General features: G+C 41.2%; 2 protein-coding genes across 2 annotated transcripts in view; one reads left to right on the forward strand and one right to left on the reverse strand.

Annotated features, from left to right (window-relative positions):
- The window catches only part of dock2 (dedicator of cytokinesis 2), a 107,154-nt gene that overhangs the window by 33,905 nt on the left and 45,411 nt on the right, over positions 1 to 27,838 (forward strand). The window contains exons 25-26 of the mRNA XM_085789776.1: positions 10,428 to 10,570; positions 15,750 to 15,845. Coding sequence (XP_085645902.1) covers positions 10,428 to 10,570; positions 15,750 to 15,845 — 239 coding nt within the window. The remainder of the gene's footprint in view (positions 1 to 10,427; positions 10,571 to 15,749; positions 15,846 to 27,838) is intronic.
- Positions 16,050 to 27,308, reverse strand: insyn2b (inhibitory synaptic factor family member 2B). The gene is made up of 3 exons (XM_085789777.1): positions 25,395 to 27,308; positions 22,698 to 22,772; positions 16,050 to 18,294 (listed from the first exon to the last, which is right to left on the reverse strand). Exons 1-3 carry the CDS (start codon positions 26,978 to 26,980, stop codon positions 18,111 to 18,113), a joined length of 1,845 nt encoding a protein of 614 aa, XP_085645903.1. The 5' UTR covers positions 26,981 to 27,308; the 3' UTR covers positions 16,050 to 18,110.

Here is a 27,838-nt window from a genome sequence, read left to right on the forward strand (position 1 = left end):
ATATAGACAAGGACAGTGGAGGGACATAATGGTTAGTGTATCAACAGACTTGGCCATTAATTTGTTTTGTACAGATGCTATAATAACTAGAGACTGGTGAAACCAGACACAACAGCTTGGTGCTGTCAATAGCTGGTTTCTAAGGATACAGCAAATTAACATTTCTGGGACATTTTAAATCTTAATGATCCCCTTTGGGACTGTGGGTCATTATACAACAGCAGCAATAACAGGTGAAGTGCATGTCATTGAAAATATTGTGACAAATTATGGCAACAGCGGAGTAAATTGGAGATTATATTGTGATATACTAAGAATAAAGAGTTGCAGCGCATTAAATCTGAATAAATACTAGAAGAATTTGAAAGCTGAGATCAGATACAGGCTTAACCAGCAACAGCAGCTTTGTGATGCATTACTCTCCTGTTAGAGAACACTAGGGATAAGTCTGCATCAGTCAAAGCAGTGAAATGGTTCAACCATGAGGCATTCATCTACCATTGATCTGCTGTGGTCAGATTGATCAAAATGCTGTAGCAACCAACTAGTACCACCAACAGACTAATTGGTCAATCAATTTAATATTCATGTGGAAGACAGAGCGGAGGAGGAAAGCTGAGATGAGGGCTGGCAATTAGCGGGTGACTCATAGAGAGAGACGAAGACAGGTGGAAAAAGAGAAAAGAGACAATTTACACACCATTTGAAATGTGGTGAAATAAATAGAGCATATTTCAGCAAACAAACAGGGCATTATCAGAGCAGGATCAGTAGTATCTACTACTGTTATCTTTGCGTCAAATATTTGTTTTAGTGGTAAACATGACAGAGACGCCCAGTTCTGTCCTCAATTTCTTGTTAAAGCAACTTTCAGCCTCTTTTTCTGTGTGTGTGTGTGAGAGTGTGTGTGTAAAGTAAACGGTAGTACGCTTGAAGAGAAAGGGAAACATGAAGAAAGCAATTATGGTCAAGACAGCACCCTTTACTGTGATTGTGTTTACTTTGCTTTTGCTGACAGGATTTGTTCTGTGCCAGGTTGTATCAGCGTCATAGCAAAACACGCAGTGAAAAATGCACTTCCAGACATCATTGCCACTGTATATCACCATCAATCACTAGTGCACTCTATCATCTGTATGTTATTGGCCAATATGCTACAGAGAGGACGCATTCACATGAGCAAAAGAGTTTGTGTTAAAAAAAAAAAAAATTCTCCCACTAAACCATTTTGAGACGGCTTCGAGACTTTGCTTCTACAGTACACATCAAATATGTTTTGCCATCACTCCAGATAACACCTGTGGGGAAAAGTGTGTACATACACGTGTACACAGCCCAAATACAAACAGAAAATGTAGGGCTTTATATGGGGAGGGAGAAGTGAGCAACAAGGGAGGAAGACAAATGAAAGATAGAGGGAGAGTGGATGAGAGGAGACACCCACAGTGACATGGAGAAATGAAAAACCTGCTGAGAAAGACATTGGTAACGCTTTATATTAAGGTCCTTGTAATAAGCATTAGTTAATAGGTAATAAGGCCCTTATAAGTGATTACAAGATGCTTATTAACATTATTATGCATTTATAAGACTATATATGTATTAATAGACTCATTATAATATAGTTAATAGCAGACTATAAGAGATTTATAATAACTTATAATAAACTTAGTTAACTGTTTGTTGATGCTTATGAACATTAATAAAATCCTTATGAGTATCTTATAATTGTTCATAATAACATTACAAACACATATATTGACTCAACTAGCCCAATCATTATGTCTTTATTAATCTTAAGGTCTGTGTAATAAGCGTTAGTTAATAGGTAATAAGGCTCTTATAAGTGCTAACAAGTATTAATAGTCTCATTATAATATAGTTAATAGCAGACTATAAGAGATTTATAATAACTTATAAGAAACTTGTTAACTGTTGATGCTTAAGAACATTAATAAAATCTTCATGAGTATCAATCTAACCCAACCATGATGTCTTTGTCATGCCTTTATTAATCTTTTTTTTGTTTGATTTATTAACATTATACTTTATTGCTCATCTACGTATTATAAGTTTACTTGTTTACAGTAAACTGTGCTTTTTGCAGGTACTGGATCTAAAGCGAGAACAATGTCTTATTAAGGCTGATAAATCTTTTATTATGCATTTGATTTTGGTTTTCAGAAAGGTGCGTCGCAGGAGAAGAGCAGACTTGTAGAGTTTCTTCTCACTTGAAACATTTTACCCTTTCGCTTTTATTTTGAAGGCAAACAGCAAAACCGGAAGTTCCGGTTTAAGCTAGCAGCTGATAGCTTAACACATGCCCATGTGTAAAATGGAGGTAGTTGCCCAACATTTTTGCCCCCGAGTAGAATTCAAACCCATTCTGGGCCTCGAAAAGAAGCAGCTGACAAGAGGAAGCGTTGTGAGACGGAGGATGACTCTTCTGGTAAGTTTAACTGCTGCTAACTAGTTAGTACAAACTCAAACATGCATAGCTAACGTTAGCCGAAGCTAGTGTAGACCTAGCCGCCTCAAGACTGTTGCTGCCCTACGGAAGCGCTTCTCTGTGTATCAGTGAGAACGTTTTTATATTAAAATGTAGTTTATTTTGTCTCCAGCTAGGCTTATATACATACAATGTACATTGTCGAAATATATAACTTCTCTCTTTCGTTGTCCACCGTCTGATATGTTCTTGACACTTTTCTGTACATGATAGCCTACTTACTGCTGTGTACATTCAGCACAGTCATTTGAGTTTGAGTTTGAGTTTAATGAAATGTGCTACATTAAGACTCTATTTAAAATGCTTGAAAATTAAACTGTAAAGTGTTATTGCAGGATATATCGAGACTTTTATTTTTTATGTTTTTACATTAAAAAAAATGTCATTATGAAAACTCAGATGTAAATTTCCTCTATCCTCATTCTCTCCCAACCCCTCCTCAGACTCCTCAAGCTCCTCAACCTCAGATGATGGCAAGAAGAAGAGGAAGAGGGAATTGCTTTTGATGCAAACAAGAGTGCAAAAGAGCAGCTGCGTTAAATGTTCAATGGAATTAAAAATTAAAAAAAATAAAAGTGTACTTTTTTTTCAAAGACCTGTTTTAGGTTATTTTTATACATTTTAAGTATAAAAATCATGTTGCACTTTGCAAAATTGCACTTTTTTGAGTTAAATTATTTGTATAATATGCCTAAATGTTTTAAAGGTGCTTTCTACCTGTTTTAGGTGATTTAGATTTTTATACATTTTCAGTAAAATGTCTCTTTACTTGACAGCAATGAATAAAACAATGTTGGGCTTCACTGTTGAAACATTTGTATTACTATGCAATCTTTTCTTTACATTTCATCAACCTTGACCACATGTATTGTTCATTACAGATGTGGAAGTTGTGAAAATCATTGTTAACCATTAATGAATGCATTACAAAAGATTTATTAGACTTAATAAGGCATTGTTCTCGCTTTAGATCCAGTACCTGCAAAAAGCATAGTTAACTGTTAACAAGTGCATAGTTAACTGATAATAAGGGCATAATAATGCACAATAAAAATATTTATCAGCCTTAATAAGACATTGTTCTCGCTTTAGATCCAGTACCTGCAAAAAGCATAGTTAACTGTTAACAAATGCATAGTTAACTGATAATAAGGGCATAATAATGCACAATAAAAGATTTATCAGCATTAATAAGATATTGTTCTCGCTTTAGATCCAGTACCTGCAAAAAGCATAGTTAACTGTTAACAAGTGCATAGTTAATTTATAATAGATGAGCAATAAAGTATATATTAATGTTAATAAATCAAACAAAAAAGATTAATAAAGGCATGAAAAAGACATCATGGTTGGGCTACACTCAATGTGTTTGTAATGTTATTATGAACAATTATAAGATACTCATGAAGATTTTATTAATGTTCTTAAGCATCAACAAACAGTTAACAAGTTTCTTATAAGTTATTATAAATCTCTTATAGTCTGCTATTAACTATATTATAATGAGACTATTAATACTTGTAAGCACTTATAAGAGCCTTATTACCTATTAACTAACGCTTATTACACATACCTTAGGATTAATAAAGGCATAACAAAGACATAATGATTGGGCTAGTTGAGTCAATATATGTGTTTGTAATGTTATTATGAACAATTATAAGATACTCATAAGGATCTTATTAATGTTCATAAGCATCAACAAACAGTTAACTAAGTTTATTATAAGTTATTATAAATCAATTATAGTCTGCTATTAACTATATTATTATGAGTCTATTAATACATATATAGTCTTATAAATGCATAATAATGTTAATAAGCATCTTGTAATCACTTATAAGAGCCTTATTACCTATTAACTAATGCTTATTACAAGGACCTTAATATAAAGCGTTACCCTCGGCGCTGTAGATTTACTTGTCATTGAGCCTCCAAACCTCATTATCATCTTTTCTATCACTCTGTCTTCCCCCAAAAGCAAGGGAGGACAACCAAAGAGAGGGTAGTGGAGGGTGGATGGAGAGAAATGAGGAAGACACCACAGATTTACATGCCTCTTAGAAACTGAGATTGCATCTCATTATCGTGTGCTATAGTTTATTGTGCTTGGCTGTCAAATGAAAAAAATGGAACAGAGAAGGGATGAGCTGGCTGCTGAGCCATCAAAGCTGCTGTCTGTGTGTCGGCTTGCCAGCACTGGCGGCAGTCTACTCTCACAGACTTGGTTACCCAAACACAGCCGCACACAGGACAAGACATTCTAGCTCTTATACACGAAATAGTGATGAAGCACCAAATCAGACACAAAAAGGACATTTCACACTTGGGCACATAGACACACGTCGGTATTAATAATCAAAGGCTGAGATTATGCCAAGAATAAATAGACATTTTTGAATTGAATATAGATGAGTACTTGAAGCCGTGTTGGTACGGGTTTTGAATATGTTGTGCAGTGTGTGTGTGTGTGTGTGTGTTCGCACCTGTGTGTATTTCTGTTCCTTTGGACAAGTGTGCACGTCTGCACACAGTGAAAAGCTAGATGAGAAAAGTTAAAATGCATCCTGATGTTTTGCCCCCAAGACCTTGATTTCCATTTGTGTGTGAATGCCTGTTGGTGAAGCTTTCTTCCACAGCATGGCTGAATTGATTTACTGCACTGTTGCCCCACAGGCTATAACACACAACATGCAACTGAATCACACAGGCAGGTGAAACATAGAAACACAAGAAGAAGTGTGTTTCTATGCCAAACTTTGAATTGCCCAACAGCTTGTACATTATTTATTTGTTTATTGTATACGTCATATGAAGAACTTGAAAGTGCAGAATCGGTTAAAATTCCCTCTTTCCCCACAGACACACATCCCAAACCTTCGTTGAGCCTCTCCAGAAGACTCTCCTCTTAGGCTGCTTTGTTACAAAGCTCCACCAAACAGACCTCTGCAGAAATGGTTTAAGGTTATAGGATTAGGGCCATGACTGGGGTTAGACTCTGCCAATCCCGGTGAAGGATGCAGGATTTATACACAGCCCAAAAGAAAGTTCAGTCTGAGATGCTCAAGCCAGAGTCGATCTAGAGCACATAGTGGTGCTCCATGTTCACTGAGAGAGAAGAGATATGCAGCTTATGATAAGGCGACTGTTGATTGGTTGGATCAGCAAGATATTGATACATCAAATAGTGAAAGTTTCTAGTTTCTAAATAGACAGAATAGCACTGTCAGTTGATATGACAGAAAGACAAGCAATGGGAATAGGGAGGAAAGAAGTGGACAGAAATGCAGAAGGTCAATAAAGACTAAACAGAATACAAGATGGAAAACTTTAGGCAAAAGATTGAGATAGAGAAAAGGAAGATTGGATTATATGAAAATAGAAATAAATGACACAACAGTGATACAAACTCAAGAGGGAAAAATGGCCATGCAGCATTTGTGCCAAGGTATCTATTTTGTCAGGGGGCAACAGTTTTTCACTGTGACAAAAATAAGAGCAAATTTGTACAGATAGATGAACTACTCGGCCAGAACGATGGTTCTCCAAGGGATATTTAGATTCAGTAAAGAAATCCCACTAAAATCATCTTGTTTGGCTCCGCTCAAAATGTGCAAGAGCTCATTTGAGGACGATATCAGTTTTGATTTTTTAAAGTGAAAAGAAGAAATGCAGGGGGCATCCATCATTTTTAATTGGACCATTGGTTAAGAGAACTTAATCTTTTTTTTTTCTTTAACACAATTACATGACAGGGTTTTTAGTGTACGGTTGGCCACAGTGCAGTCCCTACCAGAACACTAATTCCTTGAAGTAGCTATGATTTCAAACCCCTTCTGAAAGAATGACCTGGACCTGGGAGCTGTACAGCATTGTAGCTGCTGTTCTGAAAGCCCTCAGGACGATGGTACAGTTCAAAGGCATCTTGCAGAAAGCTACCATTCAAGCTGAAGCAGTAGATATTAACATTCCTGATGTTATTCTAGGCTGTTCAAGGAGCCGAGAAATACCTGCAAAGTTAAAGGTGCTGTTCCACATCAGTGACTGAAGACTGAGTCTGAGGGAGCATTACCAGGGCAGCCTGTGCTTCATCATTTTTTATGCTCATATTCAGGAGCTCTGGAGGCCATTTGAGGGGAAGACAAAACCCAAGTAAAATCAAAACAGATGATACACACCCTGACAGATCTTGATAAGTAGACAGATGCCAGAGATGAGCAAGCTATTAGGATGCTCGTGGTTTCTTATGTATTCTGAATTTTAAGATGAGAAATAGTTGCTGACTATATCAAATGTGTTTCACTCTGCATACAAAAGTGCCCAGAAGAGCATAGGTTAGTGTCTTTGTTTTTCCATCTGTATTCAAATTTGTGAATATACAGTCTACCAGCGCTGGCAGCCTAGAAAGTGCGACCCGAGCCAAATAGATTGTCACTGTGGCCAATGAATTTGTAGCCATCTGTAGTGTATTACATCTGAGACTGTCGCTAAAAGTACTCTTTATTGGGGTGGCGTTAAGCTCACTTGGTAGAGCTGCTGCCCCACGTTGAGGCTATAGTCCTCACTGCAGGCAGCCCCGGTTCGAATCCCGCATCGGATGGCCCTTTATCTCATGTCATTCCCCCTCTCTGCCTCCCCATTTCCTGTCTCTCTCTCGACTGTGCTATCAATTAAAGGCACTAAAAAGCCGAAAAAATATACTTTAAAAAAAGTACTCTTTATTTAGAAAATAAAGGAAAATTCATAAAAGTATCCGTTTTTTCTTTGGCACTTTAGCACTTTGTTTTGGCTGGGAGGATGAATAGACAAAATGAAATCATTCATGTACAATAGAAATAGAATTTATACTCTGCAGAGTAACTGCAAGCCTTTGATGAGTAACTGCAAGCCTTTGATGCTCATTAATGTAGATTTTTCTCAGTGTGCAGTAAATGTAGCTTCAGTAAACGTATTGCTCCATCTTCCTGCATAAATATTCACATACAGTAGGGTCAGGTCCGGTACAGACCTTGAAACTTGCTGTGGTGGTCATGTTTTCATTATGCCCAGCTCCTGACACAGTCAAAACAAAAAGCACACAATGTATCTCAGAACAGGATACCTTTTCAACCCCTCTGCCTTCTCTCTATTTTTACTTGTCTCCCTTTGTACAAGTTCCACCAGGAAATATCACATTGGCTTTGGATCAATAGAACCATATAAAAAGCTGGTGGCCATGGAGTCATTTCACCAGGACATGGAGCCCTCCGCAGGTTTAATGGTACATTCAGCCTCCGGAAGGCAGATGGATTAATTCTGAAGCTTGCGCACACGACAATACCGCTATAAAACACAACCCATTGTTTTCTCTATCTGAAAGGACAAAAGATGATGAGTTTCTGCTTTGATGGATTAAACAGGTTTAGCAGAGTTTCCACTAAAATACAAAGCCGGCAGCATCTAAAACATCATTTTCTACCTCGCGAAAGGGCAGAGAGCGGGAGGCCTTCCTGTTTGGGGTTTTACAATAAAAAATGGAGTTAAATAGATTCTGAGACAACTTAATTTTGCTCTACCTGCTTGGGCCCCTCCTTCATCCCCTCCTCCTTCTCCTCCTCCCATTTCTATGAGTCATTGAGGGCATTTCATGACTCATGTGTCCCCCCCCCCTTCTTTCTCTTCTTTTATCCCCCTCTGTCCTCCCTGCATGTTTGTGTGATGGAGTGAGCGTTGTGATGAGAGCCCACTCAGCAGGCGTGTAGGCTTGACTCAGTTAATAAAGGAACTAACGAGCATCAGCCCAAATGAGCTTTTAATGGGCTCTGTCTACCTGCGGCTACAGGAGAGGGATGGGGTGAGAGAGGGGCAGAAAGTTGGAGAAGGATGAAGAAAGGAGAGGTCAAGGTAGAAGAAGTGAAAAATAAGAACAATCAGTTAATGTTGAAGTTTTTTGATATTGTGTATATTTGTGTTACAACATTTGTATTGTCAGGTGAACATCTGTACTTGACCTTGAGTATGTTCTATAATCCAAACATATCTTGGATTTATTTATTGTGTAAATAGGACCTTTGACAATAAACTTGTTAATGTTTATTCCCTCTATATTAACATTACTCTTCTATGGAAATGGGTCTGATCTAGTAGTTGATATTTGTAGGCAAGCTTGCTGTTCATAAAGAATTTAAAGTGATGTGGAGATGCAGTAAATAGTGTTTACAGTGCTCAGTGTCGGATTTAAATATAATCACCGGTGTTGAATCAATTCAATTCAACCTTGAACTGTAACTAAGCCTGGTGTCCTGGCCACAGTTTTGCTGAGTCCCAAATAATAGCAGATGATAACTGTAAAACATTGCATACTTTCAAAATCATAGTTGTTGGCAATCTCTCAATCAAGTCAATCAAGTTAAAAGCTTAGATTTTTTTTTCGATTATTTATCTTTTAGCTCTGCCTTCCTTCAGCCCTACAGGAAGACTCAGCCCTCCTTCTGGTTTTGAATGAAAATAAATTTAGAAAAACCTGCTACATTTGAAGTTTAATTAGGCTAACTGCTGAGAGCAATGACTGTTCTTAAAAGTCTCCCTTGTCGGTCCATTTAGAATATTGTGGAATGGTAAATGAACACAATCATCAAATCATGTGCAAGTTTATGGCGTACTTTGGAAAACACCCAAGAGGAACTATTTCTAAGAGCTCAGTCAATCTGTTGAGCTGCTGAGTCACATCTAGCTTTTATTCCTTTACTTCACACTTGTTGAAATTACATCAATTTGTTTTCATGCAGGAACTCCCACCCAAACTTTGCCGTGAAATGATAATATTATAATCACTATAATGAGTCAAAATGTGTGGGAAGCATATTTTTCCATCATATGCTTTCTGAATGTCAATCTTCCGATGTTTACCTGATTACTGCACAGCAAATAACATTTAAGAATATCAATAGCACGTTTAAAAAGCTATATAAAATATGAAAATGGTTGTATTTCAGGAGATGATGTTCACAGGTCTCTAAAAGGTGCTCCTATAATCCCTCCCATTACACAGGTCTGCTTGTACAGTACTTTCCACTACAACACTTTAGTCCTTCAGTGGTTTCCTGTAATTCCCAGAATGACTTTGAAGAACCCCCAGAGAGGAGCTGTGAACCTTTAACCTCCATGAAAGAAATATAAGAGGAGTTGAGCACAAGGTGTAAATGGTGTAAAATATAAAAGACTGCTTCATGTGCAGAAGGGGTCCAAAAGTTTAAGACTAAAGTTTATCATCGACATGAATAGGGAACAGGTCTTTTGGACCTCATTGCAGCTGTTTTCTCACCTTGTACTTCAATTTGACCTAATCTTTTATTAATGTAATTACTGATGATGATGATTTACATGTGTGGCCAAAATACCAGCTGCATTAAAGATGAATTAAAGGCTGGTATTAATCAGGGGTGGGAAAGCATTCCACTGTGGTGATTGATGTGTTGACTGTCGGGTTGACAGACAGCTGCAGACTTGCATGGAAGTATAAATAGACACTTGATTGATATCACTCCATTGTGCAGTCTGGGGGTAGGGATGGATTTCTTCATCAGGGTGCAGTGGCATCATTACTCACAGGCGTGTGGGTGCAGCTGTCTCCACAGGTGCTCCAGTGGTTGACGTGAAGGTCCGGGGTTTAGCTTCTGAAAGGTTTCTCTTGAGAGGAATCACAGTACAGTAAATCGTGATGTTTTGCCTTTTGATGTTTGTTTTTAAATTTCTTATATCTAAGGGCTTCCTCCTAAAAGAAGTGAATAAAACATCACTCTTCCATGCGCTGTCTCACACTATCCAATTTATTATACAGACTTGAAAGTTTTCTTGCATCACAAAAAAGAGGCTGCTTTATTATGGTGCTGCTTATTCACTCAGTCATCTTTGACCTTGTGTGCTTTTGTTTCTCCAGCATGCCGTGATGTGCTATTACCCATGATGCTGCAGGAGTTGAGCGTGGCACTGGCCAGTATGGCCGATGGGCCTCATGATGAGAGGAGAAATAGCCTGGAGCTGCTCAACAACATTCTGGAGGTGCTCAGTAGGGACAATGTGGTGAGGAACACACACACACACACACACACACACCTCTGTTTAGTACAACACACACAGTCTGCACACACACTTGCCACTGCATTCTGCCACATTGTTTCAACATGCACAGATGTGAAGTGCACACTGAGATACGCATTGGGGAACATAATGACATCTGACTGCTGATGCTTCATATTAGGGATGTTCATTCATAAAGTGCAATGTGATGTGGGTCTTTGACTAAATTGGAACACTTTGTTCCATGGTATTGGGGAAAAAAAGCACAACCATCCACAGCCTCCACCTAAGGCAAGATGCCAACTTCTTTCTCACTGCTACTATTTCTTCCATTTAGAGTTCTTCTGTTTAGTTTTAGTCGTTATGCAAATAGCAGTCCCACTTCTTTGTTAGTTTCCAACATTCATTCATTCTGTCTGTGTTAATGGCAGACGCAGTCTCCCACAGACATGATCAAATGTCAGTGGGAAACAAAATCAGATCCTATAAGTGGTCACTTGTGGCGTAACTCCAGTGACTCATCCTGCAGCAGCAGCAGCAGCAGCAGCAGCAGCAGCAATGACAGTTTGGGGGAGTTTATCCGAACACAGTCTGCAAATGCAAAAATGAACAGGTCTGATGAGAATGAAAATAATAATAATGCACACTCTGTGGTTACAGCTCAGGCAAAGCACTGAATAGAAGCTAGTGAGTGACTGAACTATCAAGCATCTTTTGAACTGAAACAACACAACACCTCCTTCTTTCGAAGCATTTATATTGGGAAAATGTGAGGGGAAAAACGTTCCAGCCCACATATTAGAAGGCATCTCCTTTATCTTTCAAGCATCACAGAATGAATTTGAACTACCCTTGAGCTCTGTGCCACCCCAGTGGATCTTGTCTCCTAAAGAGTATAGTGAATAGCCTTAAGCAGTTTTGTCTTTAGTCACATAGTCATGCAATGAAGCAGGCCGATACCAATTAGAACTGAATTGATTTTTGCTTCACGCATGTTGCTGCATGTTTAGACTGTAGAAACAAAATCCAGTTAGCTCCCGCACTAAATATCTTTAATAAGGACACACGCACACATGCACGCACAACAAATACAACACCAGTATCCAGCCGAGGGCTTTTTAATTGCTACTGCAAGTTGTTGACAGCCTGCTGAGTCTTTGAAGTGAAGGTATGGCTTTTCTCAGCTCTATTTATTTGGATAGCACTAATGAAGCGTGAGCCAAGCGAGGAGAGACAGTGAGAAAGAGGAGTAATGAATGGAGAGAAGTGAATACACTGAGATGAGTTTGCGTCATTGTAAACACAAAAACAGGCAGCGGCGCACTGCCACAAGGACGTGACTGCTATACATACACAGTCTTGTACAGGCTATAAAGCCAGTGATGTGCAACCACCTCCAAGTTTCATATTAGTTTTAATTTTGCTGTTGTTCAGTTCAGTCTAATTAATTCATTTTGCATTTTAATGTATTATGCAATTTACACTGTAGATACACAGAAAATGACAATAAAAATCAAATGGCATACAGAGAGAGGCAGAACTCCCAGTGGGCTTATTTAAAGCTTTTACCTAAGAATGTTTAAAAAAAAATTACAAAATTATAAAAACATACAAGACAATAATATGACATGAGGAGCTAATAGATTCAAATGAAATGTACTGCAATAATAATATTCATAATATCAAAATAAGAGCATAAAATACAACAATGTGATGTGTACAAAATGTGTATATAGCAATACATTGAATACACATACTGTACGTACATATATAGCAGTGAAATGGTCTTTCAAGCATTATTTGTAACATTTTACAGAGGAACGGTGCCAGATGGAGAAAGTAATTCCATAGTGTCACAACCCGACATCTCATTAAAAATTGATATCTGCAAGTAAGAATTGTAGTAGGATGAAGATCAGAGGATTAATGAGTTGAATGAATGATGAGTTGTACCTGTGAGTTTGCTTTCAAGTGAGTTTTGAACTGCCCGAGAATATTCCCTTCTATTGAATATAATCTTGTGAATAAAAACACATTTTTGAAAAATATATATTGATATTGATGTAGTTTGTATTAATAATAGGTCCCTCATTTCTGAATCTGAATGTGCTCACTCAAGTGCAGCTAAATAAAAAAATGATAGTGTGTTTGTGTTGCAAGACTTCACATAGAGTAGTAGAGTTTAAAAACAGCCTTGACTTGTATACACCACTACTACACCGCTCCTCTTCCTCATGCTGCACAGAGTTTTCTAAAAACCCAGATACTCCAATGAAAAGACATACACACACACACACACACACACACAGTTATCTAAAAGTGAACTACCCGTGACTAGTTTTAAACCATCAGAGCAAAAATAAACAGTAGCAGAAAAGGCCAGACAGATTAATCTGCTCATGGCCATGCAGGGCAGATGGGGAAAAAAGTGAATGGCAAAGCAGGACAGAGAGTTTGAGGCTAAACAGACAGAGGAGGAAATGTTTATTTCATAAACAATACGGGGGAGGGATTTACAACAAAAAATAATAAATACAGGGAGCTAGAACAGTTGCCAGTGTGAAATAGGGATGGAATACTGTAGGTGGAAGAAAGGTTGCAGGAGATGAACTCACCTCTTTACCTGTTCTCCTCTTTTCCATTGTTTTTTCATCCATCGCTCTTCTACTCTCTGGGTGGTGCCTGATTAAGATGCTGCCTCACAGATTCAGAGAGAAAAACAGAGATGGCAGAGAAGATGACGCGATAGACAGACGCCCATGTCTGTTGTGGGAGAGTTTTGTGTTGAATTCATAAGTCACTCTTGTGTGTGTGTGTGTTTGTGTGTGTGATAAAGGAAGGATATAACTGAGAAAAACAGAGAGACATGGCTCACCAGAGCTTTCCTGCTTTCTTCTTTCCCTTAGCCCCCAAACAATGTTTTCTGTTTTTCTTTTTTGTTTCATGACGCCAGAAGAGATAATAAGGCAGGCCAACTACGGTTCAGAGTAAACGTCCAGGGTATCGACTTCCATGTGTGTCTGTTCTGCAAGAGAGCGAGTGAGAGTGCGAGACAGAGAGAGACAGAGAGCATTTGGTCTCATCTCGTCTTCCTGTTCTCAGACAGCTGTCTGAGAAACTCTCCAGGAGACAGAAAGATTTAGGCTTACTCAAAATCAACAGCTGCGCCTCGACCTAACAAGCTCAGTGCATGCGAGTGTGTCTGAATTTGAGGCATAAAAGACACACACACAGACACACACACACTTTCAGAGTTGTTTATCTTTCCAGTGTCGTGTGTCTGTGAGTCAGTTCATCTAATGTGGCTTAATCATACTGTACCTGATTCTTATCAAGCCCTTTAAATAATCTGCCATCAGGCCAGGACACACACACACACACACACACACACACACACACTACACACCACATACTCACTCACAGACACACGGAGAGAGTGGTCTGTTTAAAACTTTGAACTTGAGTCCTTATTACCTACTTCTCCTATTTTTGGACCTCCCCTCTTCCTTTTTATGCTTTGCTGATCAGCTAATGCAAGGACATGCACACATGTACACACACGCATTTGGGTCAGATTATGCTAACAAGATGGCACACAACACAAATATGTCCAGCAGCATGAATGCTAAGGTGTGTTTGGATACTGTTGTGGCACTGACCCTGAGGCAAGACTGAGTCAGCTTCCGATGAGTGGCTTCTTTCTAACATTGTGTGTGTGCGTGTCCTGTGTACATGGAGCTATGTCTCTATAAAGGTGCATACTTTTCTAACTATATTTATGAGTGTCATTATCCACAGCCCATTTCTCTTAACTCGCAGACTTCACAGGTCATCAAACATAAGAACAACATCTCAAATAGTTTGCCATTAAAAGTTAATTTACAACATTCATTCAAAACCCTTAAATGTTACACTTTACTTGAGGCACTTTTTCTATCTCATTTGCTGCGTGATGAATGTTGCATTAACGCGATAGACTGATCAAATAGTTTAAATGCAGCTTGGATGAAAATTAGAATAATATTGATATTATAATAAGATCCAACATCAACTAATATTTGGTTATCATAATACTGATAAGTGTTGTCTTTTCTAGGGCTTTAAGACTATATTTCAATAATAAAATGAAAGCATTTTCTGATTATATGAGGTCATGTTATTTAAGGTCATCATATTTGAGATTTATATTAATACACCAATAGTCATCCTCTCGTAATATTATCATATATTGATATTGTGGAATTTGATTTGCAATGGCACAATATCTGAGTGTCAGGTAATGCCACTGCTAAAATGTGGCCATGCTCTTTCTCACTACAAGAGAGTCTCCTTGTTTATGTGGATTGACCATTGCAAATGTTGCAAATATCACCCACAGTGTGTAATTTCATTTCCCTTTCAATGGATGAAACAACCAAAATGGCAGAGAAATTGAGAAAAACACTTTTCACGCTTCCTGTGTGAAGGGTCCCGAAGCATACCAAGCAGGTCCAGCTTTAGTTAAGGTGCCAGCTGTGATGTCTAACAACACTCGGCCATGCAGACGACAACTAAGCAGTGGTTTGATTCAGGAAAAGTCTGAGCACAAATACGGACGGACGAATGGACAGACAGACAGTTAAATACATCGTGTCCCCTTTGTTTTCCTCTGGGCAGAAGGAGGAAGAGAAACATGACAGAGAAGTGGCTTCAAAGGGAAAGAGGACGACAGGAATATGAAAGAAGGTTTGCATAGAGAAATCCACATTCAAGCCCTTTGTGGTTCAGATGTCCACTCTGAAGATGATTAACTGAACGTTCTGGTCAGGCTCATTTTCCGAAAAATGAACGGTCTTTAAATTTCGGGTTCAGAAAACTTTTTCTCTTTCTTGTTTCATTTGATCAGGCATCCTTTCAGAATCCAAGTGGAGCCTTTGGACTGTGTCTTCACAGTGAGGAGAGTTCATGTGAGGTGTGGGGGTTACAAACAAAACCTTACAAGTTTTCAAAGTTCTTTATAGAGGAAGTTCAGAGACAACCCTCAACATTGTGCCCGAATTGACGCTGCCACACTAGGACGGGAGCTGCTCTGCCTCTGTGTGTGTTTTTGTGTGCGTTTACACTTGAGGGAATCTAACAATCTTTTGTTTATTCCTCTCTGCCATTCTCTTTTTCCCCTGCTCCCTGTCCCTGTGTTTCTCAGGGGGACACATTTCAACATATCCAGGACATCGTCGTGTCTCTGCTGAGGATCATCAACCGGACTGTCATCACAATGGGTCGTGAGCACGCGCTGATTGTAAGTACATGACGCAACTTTGCACCATCTGCAGTGCGCTTGACGTTCTTTTAAACAGATGGGTGAGCGTTGCAGAATCGTGCTGCGTGTCTCGCTGTCTGCTGTTCAACTTAGATTAGTAAAGAACAGCCAACTCTCCATCTACACTCATCTGCTGTGCCATTTCATTCTGAAACAGAAAAAAGTATGTGGACAACAGTGTGATCTGTTTAAAATACACACTTTTATTGTACATACAAGAGGAAGTTCAGGAAGAGGACGGCATCGTTGGAGCTCACACACTGTTATGGGGGACGGCTTACAAAAAATAAAGCAGGGACAGGGTGTTTTGGATATAGATTTGTTGATTAGTCAGTGTGGTGTCATCCAGAATACTAATTGGTAACAACTTGTCCCCACAAGCAGCCTCATGAGATTAGTGGTTAGACTCTGAACTGCTGTGACATTAGCACTGGTGTGTGTCTGTGGCTGCAAAGAAATGCAGGTGTGTGTTTGCAACAAAGATAGACCTGTGCAGGAGTTTACAGATTTATTTTCAGCTCTATTTCTGGTAACAGTCGTGTCTACCAATATATAGTTGGTTATAAATACCAATTTTCCATGACTGATTGAGTTAAAATCTTGCAAGGACATTGGTATTGATTAGAGTTTTGCCTTTAAATGGGATAACATACCTTGACTTGATGAAGTATACAGATTCTTTTGGTACCTTTTGATAAGAAGTGTAGACTTGCAGTGTCAGTAATCCTATTGATTTTTGTTTTTGCTCTGTTGTAGCTTAATGAGCTACATAGCTTGCAGTGGAGGTGTATAGCTCTGGAAATGACTTATATTAAATGAGAACAAGGGTGGGATTGTTTGTAACTGGAGACAGAGAAAAATGTTTTTGGTTTTTCTGCTTTATTCTCTCTGAAAACTTTCTGTATGTACTCTGTTACGGTGCAAACAATCACAGATGGTTGGTGATAAATTACATAAAAGCTGATGAGTTTTGGGCTCTTGACATTGTAACAAGTCGATGAAGCATTCATTCGCACAATTTGTGCAATGTTGAATTGGAAAAACTCCAGACAACAACTCCTTGTTTGACTGGAAATCAAACAGATTTACTTGGTGCCTTATTGGCTCTGATTTAGTAAATATTGATACATTTTTACAGCATGACTATACGCCAATCATTAGCAGTGAACTGATAGCTGGTCTACCCCTAGTTTGCACTGGTTCACATACTGTATGTACTGACTGTGCACTGTATGTGCATGTGTGTGATTACTGTACCTGCATGAGTTTATGTGTGATTCAGTGCCTTTGAGTGTGTGAGTCTGTGCATGTATTTGTTGTATGCACGTGTCGATGTAAAAATCCTTGAAACAAGATTGAGATTACAGCAAAACACTTCCATTTTGGACGGTAATAAAGGAGAGAATCAATCACTCTGTCAGTCACTGCTGACAGAATTTTTAATTACCTGACACAGCCTGTCAGTCTTTGATCAGCTGCCTATCACATTGTCTCTTAATATATTCTTTATACAATCTCCAGTGTGCTCTCTAAACCCTGATATCCATCCAGCGTGCTGTCTCAGCTTGCAGCTTGTTTTCTGCTTCTATCCTCTTTGCGCTTCAATTGTTACCATATTCAAATTTTGGCTGTTGAGCCAATCCGAAGACGCAGTATTCCAAATTGTTCCAGTTCCCCTCCTTATTGCTGTAATCGAGCCAAAGTTGTTGCGAAGATTCATTCCCGGCTGTAGACGCGAATCCATCTTGGCATAAATCCGATCATACATCATCTATCCATCTGTCTAGACAGCCACTCAGACAAGTTACAAACAGTACGCCTGCCTGTCACCAAAATGTCAACACTTCTTCTTCAACACGGTGCCATGGGAAATAGTATCGCCGTTGTTAATCACAAATTAGCTGCTAAAGTCTGGCACCCGCAGAGGGAAGATCGGGATGATCTTTTCCCTGAATCTCCCTCTCAGACAGATCTGAGAGGAAAGTTCAACAGCTCCTTTGGCTCTCCTTTCCTTCCGTAGTGCGTTCACTCTTTTTCTAACTGATCCCTGGTGGATTTTGTCAGCGTTGCAGATGGATTGCTGTGAAGTGCCATTTACAGGGATGCTGCTGAGAAAAAATGCCCCCTCCTGATTTTAATGACACTTAAAACACACTACACAGGGAGAGATGTTTTACTTTTCAAGGGTCCTGAAACAGGACCCACACCTGCAATGTGCCTGCTTCCCAGATTTTTTCCCAAAACTCAGAGCCACCAGAAACACTTCTTGCGGAGCTTCTTCACACGGGCCTTGGTGCCGGGTCGGCCGGTGGAGGAAGCCGCTGGCATGGGCTTGGTCATGGTGGGTGCAGGCACATCATACTCCCCCTCCAGGGACTCCATAACTCCCTGGAAGCGTCCCTCCTGTTGTCGGAAATCATGCTCCACGCTGGGGGAGTGAAAAAGAGAGGAGTTAACAGGGAAGGAGACAGGGGATGAGGGAAGGAGAGGTAACAGGAGCACAATTTGGAGGTTGGGATGATGTCAAAATCAAGTCAAATTCATTTGTACAGCTCATTTTTCACAAAAGGAGATTAGATGTGGGGGTGGGGAGAGAGAAGAGGAGCAGAGGGATGCAAGGACAAGTGGAGGTCTACTAAGCACAAAGAGATTAGAAAGAAAGGGACTGGGAGAAAGGTGAGTGAGGGAGTTTTAGTGACATTAAAATTTCATCCCAAAATGCTTACGGCACCTTAAAGACAGGTTGCACTTATGCTTAGATGGGTAATTGTGTTGTGTTCCTAAGTCAGAGTAATGCACCGTCAGCCTGCACACAAACACACATACACACACACACACCCTTACTTTTCACACAGGCCTCAAACTCAGCACTCATTTCACATCCGTAGTATTTTTGTGCGCTTTATGCACCAATAGATCACAGGCTGGTGAGATGAGAGCTAGGGAGGAGAATGGAAAAGAGAGCAGGAGAGAAGAGGAGAGGAGAGGAAAAGGAAAGCCGAGGAGAAGAGTATTTGCAAAATGGTGGAGCTAAAGGAAAGGAGTGAGGGAGGAACTGTTCAAAGCAGACCTCTTGGCTTTCTTTTTCTATGCTTTTCTAGTTCGCCCTCCTCTCTCCTCTCGTCTCTCTCGCGCTCTTTCTCTCACCATCTCTCTGAAGTGTCCACTGCTGCGGGTCATAGTGTGGTACGCTTTGAGTTTCTCTCTTCTTTTTTAGTGATGTGTGTGTGTGTGTGTGTGTGTGTGTGTGTGTGTGCGTGTGCATGTGTGTTGAGTTGGATTATAGGGGCGGAGCTGCATAGGGCCTGTCTGGCATCTGGAGCTAATGAGCCACATGATGAGGCAAAGAGAGCAAAGACAACAATCCTCCTCCTCCTCATCCTCCTCCAGTCTCCTTGCATCCCAATATTCAAACACACATACACACTCATGCTGTACAAACACATATGTGCTCCCCTGATGGCCGACGCGTGCATCTTCCACTGCGTGCTCACAGCTAAGTGAGGGGAAAAAGGTAGCATACTGGGACTTATGGGAGGAGAAAGGGAAGACACTGAACCTCCTCTGGGAGATGGAGGGATGGATGAAAATGCAAGCTTTAATGAAGCAGGTCAGAGAGGCCACTGCAGGGAAAAAGGATGGAAAACAAAACAGATAGAATGAGGCAAAGGAGGAGAAGATAAGTGCCACCAGAGATGTGGAGAGAGGAGGGCAGAGATCTCAGCTCTCAGAGACAGAGCACAGACATGGAGGAAACCAGTGAATTTAGGAGGAAGTAAAAAGCTCTGGCGGGCACAAAGGAAGGGAGATGGCTGCCATGAATAAAAGATAAAGGAGATGTACTATGACTACACAAACACACATATTGTTCGTGTACAAAAAACACAAAAAAACTCTAAAATGTTAAGTGGTGGACCTGTCCCACATTCACTCAATCTTCAGTCTTTCCTGTTTTAGAATGAGGACTTTTCTAAGTCAATGTGTCTTTGCCAACACACCTCCCTAGGTTTCAACGCCCCCCCCTCCCCTCCAGCTCTTTCAATCCCCTTGTCTCTGCCTCTCTACCTCTCTCTACCCATTTCTACCTCTCTCACCATTGTTCATGGGATTACAGCACAGCGGGGAAGAGCAGCCGCTCTTAATTCGTTCCACAAGCTGTCATCTTCGCATCTTTGCAACTGTGTGCACGACCAGTGTGCTCTGAAAAACTTTTAATCTGAACTTTTTTGTTGTTGTTGTTTAGTTGAAGCGAGGGTAAAGTTTCATCACGCAGTGGACAGAGGTGAGGTTTAGGATCACATGTGCGGATGCGTGATAGGATTAACAAATGTATTAGGTCTATTTCTTATCTCTGCCTAGGTGTATGTGTGAGTGGAAGAAGTGAGAGAATATCTTTAAGTGTTACTGTAGGTGTGCAATGCCTGCACTCCCACCTTCTCTCTCTCTCCCTACAGTTTAATTAAGGCTGAAACGTGAGGCAACACATTTTCAGACAGCCACACCAAATCAACTTTTTGACACTTTTTTTCACCACAAATCATTAGGATGAACATTTTGCAGCCCCATGCGTAATTCACCCTCGGCTTGTTGAGTCTCTTACCCTATCTCCCGTCCTCTTTACCCAGAATCCTCTCTGTTTGGTTTGATAAAGCCAAATACAGCTCTTGCACTTTCTTGACTTTTGTACGCTTTTGTCACAATGGACTGCTGAAAATGTGATTTTTCTGCATATGTAATGTATGTTAAGAAACTTGTACTGATATTTGAGAGGAAATTTGATTAGGAAGCAGATTCTGCATATCTGTCCAAGTCATTAAAGTCTCTCTCGCGAAGTGTGAAATATATTCATTTCTTTGTTTGTCAGTGTGCATGAGTGTGCGTGTGAGTAAGCATATGAAATGTGTGCATACAGTAGATGTGTCTAATACAAGCTGATTTCCCTTTTTGTTGGATTAATTACCATGTATGTATACATGATTATATTTGCATATGTGCAAGAAAAACAATGAGAAAGTAGAGCAGGAAAACAAAAAGGGATTATAATGATGTGAGAAGTAACATCCTGAGATCAGAGTAGCCTCAAGCCTGAAAAATATGTGAAACTCATTCATTTCAAATATATCTAGATATATTATAGCATTAGGATCAATTATTGTAGTGTTTTTTTTCTATATAATAACTGGTTTCTTTGTACTGCATGATCAGTCTTACATCAGTGTAAATCATGTCTTTATTTATTGTTTTCTCCCATCAAATTAGATGAAATTGGGTTTCACATCTGAAATGCGGCTGAAATGTCTGAAATGATGGGTCTCAGAAATGCTGATCAACTAGTGATTAGTCGACCAATTCTTTCATTTCTAGCTGTAATTCTATATCGCATTGATTATTGTGTTTGTGAACATGTGAGTTCAGTTTGTGGCTTCTTGTCATTATTTTTTGTATTTATCTTTCTGTGTGTGCGTGTGCGTGTGTTTGTGTGGCTCATACATGTGACTGTTGAAAGTGAGAGAATGTTTGTGTGCATCTACATGTGTTTATACTGTGTATATGGACCATATGTACAGTATGAATAGGTTGAGTATGCTACCATGTGGCGGTCCTTTCCCCTTGGTGTTCATTAAAATTTACTGGGTTAAGGAGCCAGTTGTGTTAATTAAGATCAAGGGAAAAGAGGAAGGGATGAGGGAGACTGGGGTGTTGGAGTTGGATGCAATGTATCAGAAATGTAGTAGAGAGGAAATATAGAGATCCCAGAGGGCGAAGAAAGTAAAAATACAGGAGGGATGCAGATGCAGGGCTGCTGGGAGGCGAGTGTGTTTGGGGAACTGGAATAGAGGCTGTGTAAAATGTATCTTTATCCTATTTATCCCTGAACAAGGAGCTTTAGCTTCAAGCTTTGGTTTGGTCCTATATGCGCACAAAAAGTTTTTGACTAAATAGGTTTTTATACAAGAGTATTCCAGTTATAGAAAGTAAATATTTTTCTTGTATTCACAAAGCTAAGGTTTTTGTGAAAATCCACATTTCCAGTTTGTGTGAGCAAAGCAGAGCAACGGAGGGAGCAGTCTTGGAGGTTTGGTGGCTGCTCATGGGGCACATATGATTAAAGCTTTGGCGATTGACAGACAGAATGAGGCACAGCTGTACCAGTGGAAGTCGGTTTGATGGAAAGTAGGAGATGACAATGAGGGAGAGGCTTAGCAGGCTTGGGGAGTAAAGGTGGAGTGATTTACATAAAGATAAGATGAGAATGAGAGAAGGATGGAGTGGTGGTGAAGGGAGGTCTACTGCTACGATATGTGGTATGAGATTATGGGGGTGCAGCTCTGGATCTAAGAATGTAATCACTTATTTAGGTCACACAAACAAGAGACAACTGGAACAGGAAAGACACATTGTTTAGGCGCAGAATTATTTTTGCATGTTTGCACAGAAGATTCTTTTATGTGTAAATAGCTTTCCCGGAGAGAGGATCTGTAGTATACATCCAATATGTTTATTCCAGTATAGATGAAGGGTATTTCTCTTTGTCTGGTAGGCCTGTCTTATTTTTTATTAGAAATGTATTCTGTGGTACTGCAGGTAATTATCAGAGGAGGAGAAAAGGGCAGAGATAACAGGATAAAACAAAAAAGCAAGGTGCACTAAATAAGTGATGAAACCCGAAAAAGCAGAGAAATACAACATGGAATATTTTCAAAGCTACACAAGACTTTTATTTTTTTTCCCAGAGAAGTTTCATGTCTGTGTTTGTAATGCTCCAGGCAAAAATGCATTGTCACTGTTGTGTTATGTAATGCAGTAAGCTCATTATCTTGATCAGGTTACCTGTAGATGATGCAGGCTGTCTTTTGGCAGGTGGGGCAGTTGTTTATGTCCTGACCAGTTCTGTATGAGCTGCGACTGTAGAAAGAACAGATGTAAAACATTCACACACACTCATGAAAGTTGCTTAATTGAACAGCTGTGCACGGAGATGGTAACTAACAGCATGCAGGATTTGTTTTCGCCTATGTAAAGATGAAATATCCACTCTGATGACAACTGTTGCTGTATTTGGGTTTTTTGGTATCAGCTGCCCTAAAGCAAAGTCTTTGTGAATTCAACATTGTGCACTGATGTAGCAGTAGAAGAAGTGGTAGAAATGCCAGCTGTGCGGAAACAACGGGCTGAGCGTTTCTCAACTGGAAAGAGCCATGCTGTCTTGACTGTTGATGTCACAACAGTTACTGCTCTCTCCACCTACGCATATTCAATGCAGCAGCAGTAACAGCAGCAGCAGGTGTGTTCTCGGGGGGTTCTCAAAGGACACAAAATAGCTTGTGATGTTTAGTGCATGTGATGTACCCCAACAGGACTATCCAGGCCATCACTTGAATAGTCCCAGTGGGTAAAAACCAGCCTGTTTAACATTCAAGGCAGGTGAAAACAGTTGCAAAGAATTGTTTGCAGCGACTGTCTAGGTCGGTCTACATGGGAGCCAAAATTACATGGTACAATTTCTTGTTTATATGCAAAGGATTCACTGGTAGTAGAAAAAGAAAATTTTAGCCAAGCATCAAGGTGCATCACAAAAAAAGTATGATTGCTCATGCAAACTGCGTTATCAGGGTTGAACAAGACTACGGAGCCCAAGACTGTGCAGAGGAAATCAAAGTGAAGAACAGAAAAAGTCTGATGAGCTCACGCTGACTGCCATGTAATTGAAATACTTTATTTTGCCAAGATATTTTGGCTGCCCCTGCACTGAACTGTGTAGATGAGAGCGGCTGATTTATGTTGATAAAATGGACATTTTAATTACATGGAGAGAGACTGCGTGACTGGCACTAGTGTTTCTCCCCCTACCAGTCTTATCAAAGACAACAACAGCGAGAGAAGATGAGTATTTGCTTCAGGAGAGACGAGAAAACGAGGAGCCGAGCACAACCACAAACCCCTTCAGCTCAGCCGAGACTTTTATCAGAGCGGCCCACTTAGAGTTCTTCATTTCTGTCACAACATCAGATACAGATATTCTTACTTACTTGGTTCTTTTTACTTTTCTTTTTCTCCTTTTTCTCTTTATGTCTTTCTTCCCTCTCTGTCTCACCACATTGAGCTCTCTTTCTATCTCTCCCTCTCCCTCCAGTCTGCCTTTTTAGCCCTTTTACCCCATTTCTGACACATTAGCGTCTTCACAGCAAGCGCACACACACACACTGAGGGATATGGATACATAATCTTTTACAGTCTCACACACAGGGCAGGGCCACGTGTACGCTGAGTTTAGGAGCCTTATTGTGCAGCCTAAACATTAATTGCATTCCTCAAAGGTAATCTGAAGGGGATTAGTCTGGAGCTAGAGACATCTGTTAACCCTGAATAAAGAGACGGAGGAAGGAGCGGGATGGAGGGAGTAAGAATATGCAGAGGGGGCTTAGATGGAGATGTAGAAACATTATTGTTTTGGAATCGGCGAGGTTAAGAGGTTAGGGGATGGATTTTAGTTTGCTGAGAGGAGAAAGGGAAGTGTGTGAAGGGATGAGGCTGCACATTCAGGGTGGGAGGAAGAAATGTGGTATAAACAAACATGAGAAGAGCTACTGACAGTGTAGGTGACATTGTGAAGAGGAAAGGTGATGAGGGGGTGAAGACAGGGGAGTGATAGTAGCAGGGGAAACGAATGAAAAGGAGTGACAGTCAACATATGACAGCAGAGAAGATAAATGAGCATGTAGCCAGGGCAGAAAAAGAGTTGGTAGAAAAAAAATGTTGAGAGGGCAATTGGTGAACGGGGGAAAAGGTGATTCTTGGTATATACGTGGAGGTGAAAGATGAGAGGAGCGAGAGATAAGGGGTATTAATTAAGACCGGAGGAAAGAGAGGTGCGAGTGTAGAGGTGGAGGAAGGGATGGATAGCCTGAAGCGGGTTAAGGAGCCTCAGATCAAGGGGAGGGTGTTGATTGAAATAGTGAGTGAGTATGGAAAGCCAACTGGGATGTACAGTATGTAGGCAAGAGAAGGAGAGGGTGTGTGGTATAGGGGAGGAGGACTTCAGAATGAAAGTATTCGCAGGAGAGAAATAACTGAGGAATTCGCTCTGTGGACATCTCTTACAACTGTTACCACTGGGACCACATATCCTATAGGCACAGTATATAAGGTAAAAGGACAGGAGATATAGGGATCAGCAAACATTGAGAACAGGCTGGCAGGTATCACATCCCTACAGAATTAGATCACACTCACGCACACACACTACAGCGGTTCTCCACAGGCCTGACATTTAAAATCTATTACACAGACTTGAAAGCCTGTCAGTGTATATATACTGCCATAAAACCTCAAATATACTCTCTTCTCAATCCTGTGCACTCCCATGACACCCTCTCTCTCTTCTTTTCTCTGTGCCACTCCACCTCACTCTCTCCTTAAGTACTTTGCTCTTAAAGTGAATACTCCTTTTTGCTCTCTGTCTTTATATCTAACCCTCATCCCCCCTTTTCTTTTTATACCCATCTCCCATTACTCCCCCTCTCTCACCCTTCACTGAGGGCCTTGCTCTTCTCCAGGTCTTGAATCACGTTGAGAAGCACCTTGATCTTCTCCTGATTGGACAGCAGGTTTTCCTCCACGCTCTGCAGCTGCCTCTCCAGCCCGCGTGGAGCGTTCCCCGCGTTTCCGCCCAGCAATCCTCCCGGAGCCCCATTACATTGTGCTTTCATATGAGTCTTACAAGGCAGTGTGTGGTCGTCGAATGATTTGCTCTTCTGTTTTGTGTAGTCCTTGAGTTTGATCCGCTCTGAAGATGCTTGTTTGGGAAGATTTGCGGTCTCCTGGGCGTTTTTGGTTTGCGCTACAGGTGTGGTTGGTTTGGAACGAGTGGTTTTAGGGGAGATTTTCGGAGGAAGAGGTGGAGTGTGGGTGGATTTTGATTCACTATTTACTGAAGAAGAAGCTGGAGGTTTGGAAGTGATTTGGACCACTGTGTATTGGTGCGTGTGTTCGTCGGCCTGCTGGGTGTCAGCTGCGTCGGGCTTGTGTTTGTCAGCAGAATGTGGTTCTTTCACCTCTGCAGATGTTGTGTGTGCTTGTTGTGTGGTTGCTGTGGTCCTGTCTGTGTTGATGTGTGTGAGCGTGTCTGTTGTTTGTGTCGCTGAGTCCTTGTAAAGAGTAAAGTCTGCAGAATGCGGTCTTGCCTGCTGTTTCGAATCCTTCCTTTTGTTGTAGCTTTGTGTCGCGTGGTTGGAATGTGAGCTGTGTGTTTTTGGTATGGTGTGCGACAGCTGCGGTATTTGAGATGGTTTCACTGATGTGTGCGTGGAGGTGTTTGCGGTGTCTGTGTTTTTGGTGGGACACTGAGAGTCCAGAACAGCAGAGGCTTTTCTTGACTGGCTGGGGGCCACAGATGGTTTCCTTGGCGGATTAGGTAAAGTCTGGCTGGCTGTTATTTGATTGACAACCTTCCTGCGACACGCGCCTGTGCACGGCGTAATCTGTGATCTCCTCCGCCCACAAGTCCCGCAGAGGCGAGTTGGGGAAGTCGTCGTCGTCATCATCCGACAGGGCCGAGGTGGGGTGGTGTGCACGGCCGTACAAATGCTCCCTGTCTTTAAGACGGAGCGATGGGCCTCCCCTCGCAGGGACTGTACCCTCCTCCTCTCACGGACCGGCTCCTTGCCCTCTGTGGCCTCTGAGCAAACCCCTCCCACAACATCCGACGCTACCACGCTGCCATTTGTATACCGAGCTGTCCTCCTTGTGTCTTTGGGGTTGGTCTGAATACTTTTGATCTGGCAGTAAACTCCGCTGCCCGACCCCTGTGATCCCATGTCGTCCTGTGTCAGGCTGTTGATCTCGTTCTGAGACGTCTCCTTCGACACCAGCAGACTGTTGCAGTCACTACTGATGACTCCCCCTGTCTCTGCTGTCGTCGTTTTGCCTGTTGCCACGGCGAGTGGGTGATGTGTGTTTGTTGGTTGGCTGCTGTGTCGTTTGATGGAGGGGAGTATCCGCAGTCCCGGAGATGTCTGCACCCCGACGCTGCACAGAGGGCCCCATCGCCCCCCTGCCAGGGGAACCCCCAGTGCAGGCACTGGATTGGTTGGGTCAGCCACCCTTCTGCCCATGCTCCTCTGCAGGTTGGCTCAGCCCCCTGAGGAGCTGAACGGGATGGAGGCAAGCGGTGACATCAGCCAGCGTCAGCAGGATTATATCCAGTAGAAATCAGGATTTTTTCCAGGTTTTGCTTACCCAAATGAATATGTGTGTTTGTGCAGCAGTGTGAGAGAGTTGGTATGTTCAAGGTAGAGACAGGAATTCAATATCCAATAAGGCTATACGATCTCTATGTTCCTCCATTAATGACCTCCTCACTAGTTTGGCTGCTTCCAAAGCATCAGTCAGAGACCAATTGCCTGTGGATGACGAGTTGGATGGATTCTCTGGGCACTGCTGGTTTGCTCTGAGGAGAGAGAGAGAGGGAAGGGAAAAAGAGAGAGGCAATGAGCGTTAGAGATGACAAGAGAAAGGAGGGAGAAGGGGAATAGATGGTCGCATTGGCAAGAAGACGCAGACATTAGGCACGTAAAGCACCATAGAAAAGCTTCGACCTCGACCGAATGCACACGCTGACCAGATCGATAGAACTCTATCAACCTCTTATTAGATCAGCAGGTGGGTGGGAGTTACAGAGGCTAAAACTCTCATTCTCATCAGGTTGTTTGTCTTGGAGGAACAGAAAATATCTTGGACCAGAAATACCTTAAGGGCAAAGGCATGCGTCTCTATATAGTTGCAAGTTGCACGCCCTCCCCTGAGCTTTTGTCAGTACGTCTTATAAACTTAGGACAACAGATGTCATCGCAGGCTGTCATTACGTGATCACGCAGTGCGACACATTTCAGACGAGGTTATGTTTGCCTCCCACAGCAGTATGTAAACCAGTGATGTATCATGCCTTAACATCTCTCACGGAAGTGGTTTGG

Source organism: Trachurus japonicus, chromosome 10, assembly GCF_045865225.1.
Source record: "Trachurus japonicus isolate A0001 chromosome 10, Traja_1.0".
Classification (NCBI taxonomy): Eukaryota; Metazoa; Chordata; class Actinopteri; order Carangiformes; family Carangidae; genus Trachurus; species Trachurus japonicus.

Coding starts and splice junctions, on each gene's coding strand:
- insyn2b (XM_085789777.1), bottom strand. CDS start 26,980: ATGGGCAGAAGGGTGGCTGACCCAACCAATCCAGTGCCTGCACTGGGG. Junction 22,773..25,394: donor AGCAAGGCCCTCAGTGAAGG/GTGAGAGAGGGG, acceptor TTCTTTCTACAG/TCGCAGCTCATACAGAACTG. Junction 18,295..22,697: donor ACAGCCTGCATCATCTACAG/GTAACCTGATCA, acceptor TCACTCCCCCAG/CGTGGAGCATGATTTCCGAC.